The sequence below is a fragment of the Sardina pilchardus genome, chromosome 13 (assembly GCF_963854185.1).
Source record: "Sardina pilchardus chromosome 13, fSarPil1.1, whole genome shotgun sequence".
NCBI classification, from domain to species: Eukaryota; Metazoa; Chordata; class Actinopteri; order Clupeiformes; family Clupeidae; genus Sardina; species Sardina pilchardus.
This window is the reverse complement of record NC_085006.1, coordinates 26,712,104-26,727,103: the sequence shown is the minus strand read 5'-3', so window position 1 is coordinate 26,727,103 and position 15,000 is coordinate 26,712,104. Positions and strand designations below refer to the sequence as shown.

The window sequence follows — 15,000 nt, the reverse complement described above, 5'->3', positions numbered from 1 at the left end:
ACAAAAAAGTACTTTGACAGTTGATGCTGTTGTGGTCCATTGCAGGAAGTCCCCAACCACTATCACAAAGAATTTAACAGTTTCTCTGCACATAATAAGTAGCCCAAGAGAACCCAGAAGAATCTGGGAGCACATTCAGCATTCCTTCACTCAATAGAAATCTGTTTTTTTTTTTTTTTTTTTTTTGTCATGATGAGACGATAAAATGCCAGGTTAGAGTGGCTGTGGTTGCTACAGTGGTGTTACTGTAGTCATTACTGTCTGAAGATTGCTTCACAGGAACTTCCTTTGACTGCATTAGAACAAGAAAGTACTTTGACAGCATGCAGCTGTGCTTCATTGTAGAAGTCCCCAACCAATAACACAAAGACTTGTCTGTGCAGAACTGGCCTGGGAGAACCCAGAAGAATCTGTGAGCACATCCAGGGCTCTATTTTGATGATTACACTGTAAAAAGACAATGGATGCTTGCCATTTACTACAATAGTACTAACAGTACAATCTGTGTATATTAAATTAATTTAATTTACATTCAGTAGTTCACCCATGGGTATGATTTGTTGTGCTTGAGTGTAACGATAACAGCATGTTAGGCTAGGTAGCTGGCCGTGGTCCTGGAATGCCTGGAGCGGAGATCGCGTTAAAGCGATGGCCGCTTGCACCCCCCTGTGTAAGGAAGGAGGATGAGTGACTGGGCTGTCAGTGAAATGGAATAGTAGGGGGAGGAGGAGGGATGACTTTTGCGAACGCCGGGGCGTGTGGCATAAGAGAAAAGGAGGCCGGCGTAAATACCCTTGGAGCGGGAGGCGCGGTGAATTAATGGGTGTCAATCATCCCTAAGGGCTCCTCCCGAACTTTGTTTAGAAAACATCATAAAGTTTCCTCATTTACTGTACTGTACTGTACTGATTTATTAGTCTGGCTATCAGCATACTAATCTCAATCTTTTAAGATTAAACATTAGTCTAGGGAGTCTGCACTTTATTTCTACTGCACAAGAGGCATGATCAATGTTCATAGTTCAAATGACCCTGTGTGCTTGGATAGTCCTTCAACCAATCAGATCAACTATCTGGGTGCACTTGGAGGATACACCAATTTGTGATTGGATCCGGCAAACATGGACAGGAAGCAGGAGAGATAAATGTGCAGGTTTCCAGCCTGAGCTGCAGAGCGAAATTCAAATCTCTGGTAGATCAGCCCAGCCTTCTGATTTACTGCTGTATATTAATTTACATCATTACACTCTGCATAATGCTGCAGAATGCCCCATTCACTTGAAAGGGCCATCCCAACGTTCAGAGGTCTGATATTTCTTGATTACAGACCGTTGCTGTAACAGACTACTGTCAGGGAAAATGGGGTTTGTGCATCTTATTCACGTCTTTCATATCACTCCGCAAGTAGTGCGGTCACTTCTTGTAATGGGACTTCACTCAAAAGTGAAAGCAGATGGTTGATCATCATCTGTGCTGCGATAACATCCAGTTTTTGGAAAAATGTCCAATATTCCCTGTACTTCCTGAGAACACTCGGGAGGAATAACCTCACACAAAGACTGCCTCCGTTGAGAGCACAGTCACACTAACATACTGTACAGTACGTGCTTACACCAGATGAACAGCAGCTCACAGGAGAGCGCTCTGGCTCAGAGGAAAGCGCTCCAAAGGGTCATCAACACCGCCCAACAGACTGTCGACTGCCCTCTCCCGACACTGAAGAACTACACAGTCCCCATTGAGACACCCACGATCCTGATCACTCCTTATTTGAACTGTTGCCTTCAAGCAGATGGTACAGAACAATTAACGTACTGTAAGGACAAACAAATAGACTGAAACACATCTTTTATCCAATTGCATTAACCACCCTCAATGCTGCACAAAATAATGTGCAATAAGGAATCTGATGAAAATTGGATCAATACAATGACAGGAAATATGCAAGTCACACACACACACACACACACACACACACACACACACACACACACACACACACCCACTCAAACCCACTCCCATTCCATCCCATCCCAGACAGGCAGAGAGATGGAGAGAGAGAGAGAGAGAGAGAGAGAGAGAGTGTGAGAGAGAGAGAGAGAGAGAGAGAGAGAGAGAGAGAGAGAGAGAGAGAGAGAGAGAGAGAGAGAGAGAGACGGAGAGGGAGAGCAGTCAAGCGTGCAACACCAGGGAGAACAAAAGGCTAATTAAAGAAAAACAATCACTTCAATTCTGCCCTTTCAATTCCACAGCGTCTATTTGTTTTATGCAGGCAAACTCAAACACACACTCACACAGAGTGAGTAAAATACATAACACTCTCTCTCTCACACACACACACACACACACACACACACACACACACACACACACACACCTCCCCATTTCCATCCGTCTATCTAATTACCCAGGCCAGCACTTGGTAGTCCCCCCTGATGATCGCTTCACCCTACAGTACCTTTAAAAGCATGGAAATGGAACTGCTGAAAAGGGCCTGCTTATTAAATTCAACAACATTTCAGGGCATTTTTTTTTTAATCAAACAATGTATACTCTCTCTTTCTTTGTTCCTTTTTTTTCCACGATTGTCTTTTCGTGTTTGTTCCCACTAAGCTGAAACGTCCCCAGATGGCCTCTGAATTGGGCCTGATTCGAGCCAGAACTGAGCCACAGCTGGGCCAGTGACAGTGCCGGTAGTGATCTAGGGCACTGAGGCCCTTGGCGCTGCGGTTATTTACCTGGGCTCATGTGGCAGAACCACAGGGCTATATTTGGGAATGATTGCTGTCAGTATTAAGTTGCAATGCATGCTGCAAGCTGGTGTGAGCGGGAAAGTGCAAGGTTACACACACACACACACACACACACACACACACACACACATAGACACACACATAGACACACACATTTAGAAATGCAATAACAACAACTCAACAAATATACTGCAGCAAAGCCTCTCACACATAGGGGACTATGCTCAAATACATACATGCACACACACACACACACACACACACACACACACACACACACACATGCACATAGGTACACACACACACACACACACATACACGCATCATGCAACACTATGTGTTAAGGTGAAGACAAGTGGTTGGAGGTGTTGGCAGAAACCTTCGGAGAGACTTTATAAGAGAATGTGTACAGGCCCAGTGGAAGATGGTGAATTAGAGAGAAGGAATGTGTGTGTGCGTGCGTGTGTGTGTGTGTGTGTGTGTGTGCCTGACACAGTGAGAAGGAAAATTCAAAAGACATCAGAATGGTATGACGGAATACACATAAAGTGTTCTATCCTTCAACATGTATAAAACAACACACAGTATTTTCTGTGTGCTGTATAAATGTGTATCTCATCCGAGCCTCCCCTTCTCACTCTAAATCTGTGGTTCTCAAAGTGTGGGGTGAGACCCACTAGTGGGGAGCAGAGACATAATGGGCTGGTCGCAACGAACAGGAGGATTTCTTTTTTTTATGCCTTTCTTTTTTGACAAAGAAGATCATAAATTCAAAACAAAACAGCCACACACAAACCTAGGAGTTATATACAGTACTGTACAGACCAACATGTGCATTGAAACATCATCAGATCCAGTGGACAGAGACTGAGGAAATTGCGAAAATAATATTTTAACGTCATCATTTTGCCAGAGTGACGGAGTCAGGTGGGAAATTCTCTAAAGAGGGAAATGACAGAAAATGTTTGAGAGCAACTGTTCTACATACAGTACATATCCTCCCCCACTTATCTCTCCTACTCTTACACCCCCAGACAAAAGAAAGGACAGAGAGAGAGAGAGAGAGAGAGAGAGAGAGAGAGAGAGAGAGAGAGAGAGAGAGAGAGAGAGAGAGAGAGAGATGAAGAGACAGAGAGACAGAGAGAGGGATGAAGAGAGGTAAAGATAGAAAGAATACCTCCACGGTAATCCTTGAATTCTCCACTGATCCTGTGGCCTTTTGTGGGCACACAAATACCCTCTGTGACAACACTCACTGATGGACAAGTGTGCGCGCGTGTGTGTGTGTGTGTGTGTGTGTGCACGTGTGTGTGTGTGCATGAGGCCAGAACAAGCCACACATTCCTCACACACACCACACACTCCTGCATTCTTGGAGCTGGTCTAAGCAGATAGCAATGCTAATCTGTTCTTGCTATTTGGTTTATCCATTATATTAATACACACCCATTAACAAAATACACAAACAAACAAAATATAATATTCAAATATGATCACTTATAAATAATCAAAACCAATATAGCTAGAGGTAGAAAATAGTGTCTAAAATTTGTTAGACTATGAAATATAAATTTGCTCAAGGCAATGGTAATTAAATCCGAATCTGACCTAGTTATATATCTTCTTATCGGAGCCCGTATTGATGGGCTTGAGTGTGAAATTGATTTCTTATTTCAGGAACGGAGCGATTCAAAAACTCATTCCACGGACAGGGATCATGACAATGGAAAAGCTTCCATGATTTACTTCAGCCTTCGCTGCAGAAGGCTCGGCATTTCAGAGTCCGAGGCCAGGACCACTCCAGCACTACACACAGCAGAGCAGCTTCTGTGGCCGTTGCAGATCGCTGGAAAAAGCTTGTCAAGAGCTGATAGATAAAAAAGAGATAACACGCAGGATGGACAGGGCTGCAATGTGCTGTGCTGCGAAGCTCTGCACTGCCCGGCTTGTCATAAAGAAGTACAGTAACTAGCAAAACAATAAAGTAAAATCTCTTTCTTTTCTAAGTTTTAATAGCAATAAGTTTGATGTTTACTACATCTTTCACATAATATATGCATTAAAACGTAGAAATAAGTGATCTGTGTTGCTCCAGCGTTCCTCCTTCACTAGTATGAGACTTCCTTCCTGTAGACACACCAGGTGTCCGCAGTTGCGCAAAAGAATTAGCCTTTCTGAAATCTCTTAATTATTTCATTGCCATTTCTTGGGAATGTGTCCCTGAAAATCCTTAAAATAGTGTCCATGTACCAAATACCTGTTGTCTTCAAATTACAATGAATTTCTGTCATGAGAAGTGAAGAGACGGAATGCAGAATGATGGAAATCAGATACAGGAAACTCATGTGAAATGAAATAAGCAGCCGTTGCTCTTTTTCAGTAGTCAATATCAAGAAATATCGACATTGCAAATGCACTGATCACCAATTCAATTCAATGCAACAATCCGAAGATTGTTTTCGTGCCTTGTTTTAGATGTGCAAGCAAATTTAGAATGCCCCCATTTCAGTGCTTTGTTCAGTGCAAGCTGCTTCCTATATCTATACAGTACATTAGCTAATGGTACTTTGGTTACATCTTTACATGTATTCATTTAGCAGATGCTTCTACCCAAAGCAACTTATTATGTCAACTACATCAAAGACCACTGTCCTTGGAGAAACTCGTGGTTCAATGCCTTGTTCAAGGGCACAACGGTGGGAGGCTGGAATTGAACCTTCAATTTTCTGGTTACTTCCAGCTAGCCCCAGTACTTAATCACTACGCTACCACCGCCCATTTATAACGTGATGCTCTTCAGCTTCTAACTACCTCCGCCAAGGAGGTTATGTTTTCATCAGGGTTTGTTTGTTTGTTTGATTGTTTGTTTTTTTGTCTGTCTATCTGTCTGTCTGTTTGTTCGCAAGATAACTCAAAAAGTTATGGATGGATTTCAATGAAATTTTCAGGGAAGGTCTGAAATGACCCAAGGAAGAAACGATCACATTTTCTGGATGCAGGAGGCGGTTACTGTATGTGTTCGCTTGGCGGAGGTTTGAGCTCTCCGAGTGCTTTTCTAGTTTCTAATGCTGTAGTCCCTTACTAGAGAGCGCAATCGGCCACTGTGGGTGTCATGTGTGAGAGCTGTGCATGTCTGTGTACGAGACAGAGGAAACTCACCTCGGCTCCTTACCAGAGTAGCACATTATCCCTTACACTCTCACAGAGCGGCGTTAGTCATGGCGTACTGGCGTAGTTTGAGCAGCCTTAGGTAACATGCACTCCATAATGAGTCCATTTATTAACAAATACAGTCTAGCACTTTTTTTCCCTCCATCACACACACACACACTTGTAGTTAACATTGGCTAACATTGCTCTAATGGTAAGTAATGCATTAGCATAGTCTGCCATGAGATTGAACATTGAATAAAAAATCCCTTCATTGCTCAAATGACCTGAGCACAATGTACCAACGGAATGTTTAAGCGAAGCATGTCGTGGTGGATGTCGGGGTATTTATAGCCCCTCGATGGGCCCACTTACGGATGGCACCGCCGCTGGAGTGCCTGTTGAGCTCGGCCCCGTGCGCATCACTAAGAGCTGACGGCCTCAGTCTGAGTGGACACAAGAGCCTCTTCACCTGACCTGCCCACCTGACGGCACTTAGTGGCATGAATCACGCGTTGGCTTAATTGCGGGGAGACGGCCAGGACGAGTTTGGTGACAGCTCGTTTCTATGGGCCGACGCCGCGTGTTATGTAAGACAGAATTGTTGAAGGTCAACCAATTTGTGCAACCGCCTGTGTGTGTGTGCGTGTGCGTGTGTGTGTGTGTGTGTGTGTGTGTGTGTGTGTGTGTGTGTGTGTGCATGTGTGTGCATGTGAGAAAAGTGAAAAAAGTGTCAGGAACAGAATGTGATGAGGCATTCACTTTGATTTTTCTGGGACTGAGAGGAGAGTGTGTGAGACGGTGAGTGTGTGTGTGTGTGTGTGTGTGTGTGTGTGTGTGTGTGTGTGAAATTTTTTTTCTAAAATCCAATGTATCTTTCAAGATCACCTTTAATTTTTCGGGTGACATTTTGGAAAATTAATTCTGGCATGTTGTTCTTGTGACAGTTGGTGGATGCCTTATGTGCATGCACCATGTGTGTGTGTGTGTGTGTGTGTGTGTGTGTGTGTGCGTGTGTGTGTGTGTGTGTGTGTGTGCGTGCCGTGCATGCATGCGTACGTGCGTGCCTGCGTACATGTTTGCGTACGTGTTTGTGTGAACATATGCTTAGGTGAAAGGGAGTGGCTGATATGTATGCTGTATGTGAAATGAGGTGTGTGTGTGTGTGTGTGTGTGTGTGTGTTAAGATTAAGCGTGCATGTGTGTATGCACGTCAGGTGCGCTTGCTTGGTGTCTTTTGTGTGCTGTGACCTCTAGCTGTGACCTTGAACAGATGTTAGCTATTCTGCTCCCACTAGCTCAAATCCAGGTCCCGGCACAAACAGCCACATAGCCCAAGGACCTCGTTCACCCCCCCCCCCCCCCACACACACACACACACAGCCTCATAGCCCAAGGACCTGTTGTTCATAGCTGGGGATTACTGTTTCACTCCCATATGGTGTTTACTAAACCCAGCTCTGCTACCGTAGGGACCACATTCACCATGCTCCACTATGGTCCTAACCATACACTTAACCTGGGTAGCCTAACACTCACACATTTCTTTAGTTAATAGATAAATACAGTACAGATAGATAGATAGATAGATAGATAGATAGATAGATAGATAGATACTGCAGATAGATAGATAGATAGATAGATAGATAGATACATTATTTGTCCTGATGGACATCTATGATTATGGTTCAGTGTAATGTGACATGATCTGTTATGGCACCTAAAATCCTTAAAACAATCGTAAGAGTTCACATCACACCCTCCACATCACCCCTACTAAGAACATTGCATTGTGCATTAGGCATCAACTATCATATTTCCTTAAGACGAAAGGATAAACTATCTCTCATAACACGTCTACAACACGGTTCCATCAGTCTTATGGTGCAGAGTTGATGCATTTATTTCTACATTTGTACAGCACAAGACACTGGCGTAAGCTATTTGGGTGATAAAAGGCATAATGGGATGTATTATTATAATGTATTAATAAGTGCCTGACAGGATGCTGGGTTGGACCTTGTGCGTCCTTGCCGTTTAGTCTCAGTGCTCCGCTGGGACATGCATGTGGACATTCACATTAACACTTTCACTTGCAGCCGCGAGAAAGAACAAGACGTGGCCTAGTTTGAGGAGCCTTCAATTCTCCTTGAAAACCGCTATAGCAAAACGGACCCGCCACCTGAGCTCACAATAACAGACCATTCATCATCCTCACTCAATACGGATTGATGGCGCAAACTCGCAACAGAGGTAGCCGGAATCAGTAGGGGGGATGCAGGTTCAGCTATATCACCATTCCAGACTGTTACTATGGTTACATATCAGAATCCCAGGACACCATTTTAAAACTTTTTAAGCATAGACCAAGTACCTCATAAATATTTCAGGACCATCAATACAACTCCGTACGGTGGGTCTATATAATGTTTTGAAACTGTGACAGGCTAAATTTAGGCTGTTTTTTAAGCTGCAGGGAGCAGCATATCACTTATAAGTTGTTGGAACTGCGACATTTCAAAGAGATACTGTACACACACACACACACACACTTGAAATAGAAGCGACTATGCCATGTAATCCCATGCTTGATTATTTCGCAGCAGCAACAGAAGTGCAATACACTTCTAGTGGGAACACAAAACTCTCCTCTTCCTTGTTTCAAAAATGACTGTCTGTCTAAGAGAATAGCCGTTCACTTAGTATTAGGAAGAGTCAGACACAGAGGTCCATGTGTACTGACAAACCAAGACAGAGAATCCAAACTGACTCTGACTATGTGCTTGCTTCATGTCCTGTGTTATCTCTAACTAATGAGATGGAATATTCTCTTTGGTCTCTCTCTCTCTCTCTCTCTCTCTCTCTCTCTCTCTCTCTCTCTATAGCAAAAATGAGGGGTTGGCCTTCTACTTTCTGAAGTCGGACTTTTACAACTATGCAACTTATACAGTAATATAGCAGAGAAGAATGATAATACTACTGGTATTGCCATTTATAACGCTCTACATTCAATAACAGCTTGTGAGAATGTCTCAAAGTATATTATATTATTTCACTTTCACATGATGATGTTAGCAACGCTAAACTCTGGACCGTATTGTAAATTAATTATAAATCACAGTAGGGTATCCCCTATTAAACCTTGTGAAATTTAATGAAATTGCAGCCAGTCAAGTGTTCCTACTTTATAGGAACATATAGGAGGATATGAATCTAATCTCCTTATTTGTAGGAGACCACTGTTTTCTAGTGGACCCTGGTCAGCACCCAGGTTTGGTAAACACCATTCACACTATCAAAAATCACAGAACGATCGGTCCAAATGAACTCGAGTCTGGACCAAATGGTCTTGTGTGAATGAGCCCTAGGATTGCCTTCAAACTGGGCCCATTTAACTGGTCTCCGTTCACATTACAATGCTGTCTGCGGACTTGGGTCCGTTTATGTATAACACTAGCTTCCATTTACCAATATCGCTTGGCCACATTGCAAAAAACAGCAGTTTATTAGAAATTATCCTGGTTTTGGAACAGATAGTATTAGAACTGCACTAGAATTCCAACAAACTGCACCCCAGAGCAATGATTTCTAGTGGACCCTGGTCTATGCTTATGGTCATATTGTGCATTCACATTAGCAAAAATATCACAGAACGAGCGGTCCGAACCAAACTGTGTGGTGGGAATGCACCCTAAGTGTGCAGAGAGTCTTTGACTGACTGTGGCATGATATACATGTCTGTCTATGAGCATAGACCAGTCTATGAGCATAGCCTCTGTGGCTGAGCCTGATGGAACACGTTGTTTCACTCGCAACGTTTTAATCATGGAATGACTTGACAGATTTGGTGCTGCAAGATGCTTATGTGCTGATCATGGATGCACTTCACGGTCAACGCAGCTGCCACAGCAGGTGTGATGGAGAACACAACGTCTCCTTGAAATCAAAGGTGGAAAGAAGTAAAGAGAGTTAAAGCTTTACTGCAATGGCTGTGTGTGTGTGTGTGTGTCTGCATATGTGCATGTGTGTTCATGTGTGTGTGTGTGTGTGTGTGTGTGTGTGTGTGTGTCTGTGTGTGTGTGTGTGTGTGTGTGCTTCGGTATGTGTGTGTGTGTGTGTGTGTGTGTGTGTGTGTGTGTTTATATGTGTCTGTGTGAAGAGGGAGGTCCTTCCAGTTCTTTCAGCTGCAGGCAACTTTATGATGACGGTATTGATTTACTGTGCTGAGGTTGGAACCATTGCACCACTTGTGTGTGTGTGTGTGTGTGTGTGTGTGTGTGTGTGTGTGTGTGTGTGTGTGTGTGTGTGTGTGTGTGTGTGTGTGTGTGTGTGTGTGTGTTTGTGTGTGTGAGTGTTTGTGTGAGTGTGTGTGTGTGTGTGTGTGTGTGTGTGTGTGTGTGTGTGTGTGTGTGTGTGTGTGTGTGTGTGTGTGTGTGTGAGGTTGGAGCTATTGCACCACTTGGCATCTTGGAAAACACATAAGCCTTTCTAGTTTCTACTCCTGTCGTGGTGTTTTTCCTGGCCATCAACTTGTGTTATATTTCGCGTCATATTTCATGCACACCATGGTCAACACGGAAGTCAATAACAATGTGATCTGGTTTATTAAGATTGGGTGTTTTGAAGGAAAGATACTTCGCTAAGTATTCATTAAAACTTTATTTTTACTCTCTTTATTGCCTTTCACAAATCAAGACAAAATGACAAAGCAAATCAAAATAAAATAAAAATCAGAATTCAGCAAGACGATCCTTCTACATCAGCACACTCCCCTGCCCAACATCCCAGCTCACTGCAGAGAGATTCCCGGCCAACATTCCCTTCCCAGAGACGGAATAACGAGTAGCGGCCAGGCGTCTGACACCAGAGAACTCCGCGTTCCTCACGCCGGCACATTTCACACACTGATCACCACTGACTTGGGGAGTGGAGTGGCTCGGTTCTCACAGCCAGAACTGAGATATGCCACACACACACACACACACACACACACACACACACACATACACACACACACACACACACACACACACACACACACACACACACACACACACACACACATACACACACAAACACACACACACACACACACACACACACACACACACACACACACACACACACACACACACACACACACAGAGACGGACAAACACACATACACACATTTACATACACACACACACACACACACACATACACACACAAACACACACACACACACACACACACACACACACACACACACACACACACACACACAGAGACGGACAAACACACATACACACATTTACATACACACACAGACACACACACACAGACACACACACATAGTCAAAAACATAGACTATCCCATGCTGAGCCACCATATACTATCCCAATTCCCTTCCCCCCAGCAACACCAAACTAGTGGTGCAGCACTACATGGGAGACCTGAGCCATGTAACTAAATCATACACGCTCCAGAACTGCCTCCCTCCAACACACACACACACACACACACACACACACACACACACACACACACACACACACACACACACACACACACACCCCACACACACACGCACACACACACACACACACACACGCACACTAACACACACGCACTCACACGCTGACACCCTGTACCCTGTTATAACCTCTGTTCACCTTCTGAAACAAGCTTCAATGCAACAAGTAAATAACCCGCAACCCTTGCTGGTTCCTAGAATTAATGCAAGCTTTGAAGTAACCACTCTCTCTCTGGTCTCTCTCTCTTCTCTCTCTCTCTCTCTCTCTCTCTCTCTTGCAGCCCAAATGCAAACAGTCAAGAGAGAGAGAGAAACAGAGAAACAGACAGAGAGAGAAAGAGAGAGAGAGAGAAAGAGAGAGAGAGAAAGAGAGAGAGAGAGAGAGAGAAAACAGTCCAAAAATTCTCCGTAGAGTAAGCCTGAGCGACTCACCGATCAGGAGTACGACGAGCACACTGACCCCCATCCTGTCCGGCGAGGTCCAGCACCTGTGCAGAAATGAGCGCCGGCTATCCTGGGACTCCATGTCTGTGTCTGTCCACTGGTATGGCAGCCGTGTGTGTGCACGTTCGTTGGTTCGTTCGCCTGTCTGTCTGTCTGCGTGCGTGTGTGTGTGTGTGTTCCCGTTCGTCTGGGTGTCTGTCTGTCTGTCTGTCTGCCCGCCCGCCTGATTCCTAGGCAGTCCTCTGCGTGGGCGTGCTTCTGAGTTGAAGCCGGCTGGGCTGGGATGGACGGATGGATGGATGGACAGAGGGGAGGGAGGGGTGGAGAAGCAGGGACGCAAAGCGATGCTGTTCAAAAACAGAGAGAGAGAGAGAGAGAGAGAGAGAGAGAGAGAGAGAGGGAGGGGGTGAGAGATAAGTGGAAAGCAAACAAGCACCTTCAGTCAGCCAAGTACTGCAAAAGCTGCCTTACCCCCCTCTCAACTCAGTAGCAGTGAGTCCCAATGAGAGAGAGAAGGAGAGACAGAAAAAGAGAGAGAGGTAGAGAGAGAGAAATAGACAGAGAGGAGGGAGTGAGAGAGAGAGAGAGAAAAGGAGGGAGAGAGAACAATTTGTAAGCTCTTCTCGCTCTTTAGAGAGAGGGAGGGAGAGTTTGAGAGGCAGATAAGAGAAGAAGAGAGAGGGAGAGAGCAAGAGAGAGAGAGATAAAGAAAAGAGACATACAGACCAAAAAGGAACAGAAAGAGAGAGAGAGAGGAAGAGAAGAGAGAGAGAGAGAGAGAGAGGGAGAGAGAGAGAGAGAGAGAGAGAGAGAGAGAGGGATGGAGAATAAGAAAGCTGCACCTGATTCAGTCCCCCTCTGCTTTAATCACACGCTGTGACTCGCTGCACTGCACCGCGCTGAGCTGAGCTGAGCTGTCCGACCGCCGATCTGCTGAATCCCCCAAACATGTGAGAAAATGTGGCACGGAGAGAGAGAGAGCGAGAGCGAGAGAGCAAGAGAGAGAGAGAGAGAGAGAGGGAGGAAGAGAAGAGAGCGAGGCGACAGCAAATAAAAACAATCTCATTGAGAGGCGTGGAGCAGCTGGGCTGTTTGAGTGCGCTGGACTGTGCCGGGGAGGCGAGAGAGAGGCTGCATTGTGTCCCTGAACCAGAGCGCTGCGGATGGGGAGATATTGGCAGCAGCGTGGAGGAGAAGAGAGAGAGAGTGAAGAGCGAGAGAGAGAGAGAAGAGAGCGAGAGAAGGAGGGAGGGAGGGAGGGAGGGAAAGCGAGCGAGAGAGCGAGAGAGCGAGGGAGGGAAGCTAACAGGCAGGCGGAGAGTGCTTCCCCAGCTGGTGCAGCAAGAACGAGCGTAGAGTCACTGCAGAGGCACGGCAGAGAGAGAGAGAGAGAGGGGGAGAGGGAGAGAGGGAGAGGGGGATGAGAGAGGGGGATGGGGAGAGGAGAAGGGAGGGGAGGGGAGGGGAGACTTTAGCATGATCACATGTGGGATCTCTCAGGGGCACACTCAGAGATGGGCTACGGTCATGCTTAGGGAGAGGGTGTGTGGTGTGTTCTATCTGTTAGCGTCGGCGGGGGTACGCCACACAACAACGCTGCAGGATTGCTGCACCGCAAAAAAAAAAAAGAAAGCTTCACCTTCCATGTCTAAACGTGGCTTGACAAACAGCACCTGAATAGCTCCGGTGCTGTTCTGATCACTTCGGCACGTCCCCCCCCCACACACACACCACCCCCCCTCTCCCCCTCCAGCAATACTGTGTGTCCTCACTCCTCCTGTCCCAGGGAGATTTACGCCAGCATCAGCTCTGCAGTGCAGGTGAAAACTGTCGTCCAAATCGCCGCCAACTGAGGCTGGATCCAGTGACACACGTGAGAAAGTGATACTGACGCTACACTACGCTCTACACATTTCTCAGATCAGCATCAGCATGTTGTCACATAATCCGCTGTTGTATTGATGTGCTATTAATGTCACTTCAACGTACCTTCATCGTCAAATGCCTATACGGCTACAGAACGTAATTGCTGGCTTGCATCACTTCATTAGTGATTTCAAAATGCTATATGACGGGATGTGTTGATGGGATTTGTTCTGGTAAGACATTGACATGCTAAGGACTTCTGGGATTGAAAACAAATATTCCCTACCCTTCCAATACCCCCTCATTCTGTCACAGACATGATGGAAGAATGGACTGTACATGTAGTTTTCCCCATCCCCCTCTTCTATATTTTTAGGCCATTTATTTTTCCCGCTGAACGGGCTCCCTCTGCTTTGACTGACCATCTGGATTCCGACGGAGATGGACGAGAGTGGTGCCCGCGGTGTGCTAGCAGGTCCTCCACCATATGCCGTGAGCTAAAGGTCAGGGGCACCCGCTCAAATGACCAGCGTTTTGGAAAAAGAATATGTCTACACATACGCACGAGTGACCAAATGGTCCTACTGACTAATGATTAACACTGTAGCTTGTGTGACAGATTCACTCAAATGACCAGCGTTTTGGGGAAAAGAATATGTCTACATATACTGTACGCACAAGTGAACAAATGTTCCTACTGACTAATGATTAAAACTATAGCTTGTGTGACAGATTCACTCAAATGAGCAGCGTTTGGGGAAAAGAGAATATATCTACAGATACTGCACTGGTGACAGCTGATCTTACTGACAGATGATTGAAACTGTGACAGACTCACTCAAACGATCAGCTTTTGGACAAGAAGAAAATGTCTTCACATACGCACTGGTGACCAAATGATCCTTCTGACTGGTGATTAAAACCGACTCACTCAATTGACCTTCATTTTAGAAAAAAAAAAATGTCTACACATATGATTCTGCTGTCTGATGATCCTACTGACTGAAGATTAAAACTATAGCTTTTGTGACAGATGTACTCAAACAACCACATTTCGGAAAACAAACAATCAAACTACAAATAAAAATTAGTGGTCAGTCAACTGATCACCATAACCATATTTTCTTTGACAGATCTGCCCAAATAACCAGCATTTAGGGGAGCAGACATTCACACGTTGGTGACCAGTGCCTCTGAGTTACTGACCACTGAATGATTCTAAATTCCAGAACTCAAGTGCGAGGGAATGCAAGGCCGGTCTGCTCTCCACCC

The 15,000-nt window shown here is 45.2% G+C and overlaps 1 protein-coding gene across 1 annotated transcript in view; it reads right to left on the bottom strand.

The window, feature by feature from the left end:
- scn4ba (sodium channel, voltage-gated, type IV, beta a) overlaps positions 1–12,958 on the bottom strand; it is a 29,769-nt gene extending 16,811 nt beyond the window's left edge. The window contains exons 1-2 of the mRNA XM_062551779.1: positions 12,705–12,958; positions 11,851–12,209 (exon numbers count right to left, since the gene is read on the bottom strand). Of these exons, the coding sequence (XP_062407763.1) occupies positions 11,851–11,944 (94 nt within the window). The 5' untranslated portion in view covers positions 11,945–12,209; positions 12,705–12,958. The remainder of the gene's footprint in view (positions 1–11,850; positions 12,210–12,704) is intronic.
- Between the last annotated feature and the right edge of the window lie 2,042 nt (positions 12,959–15,000).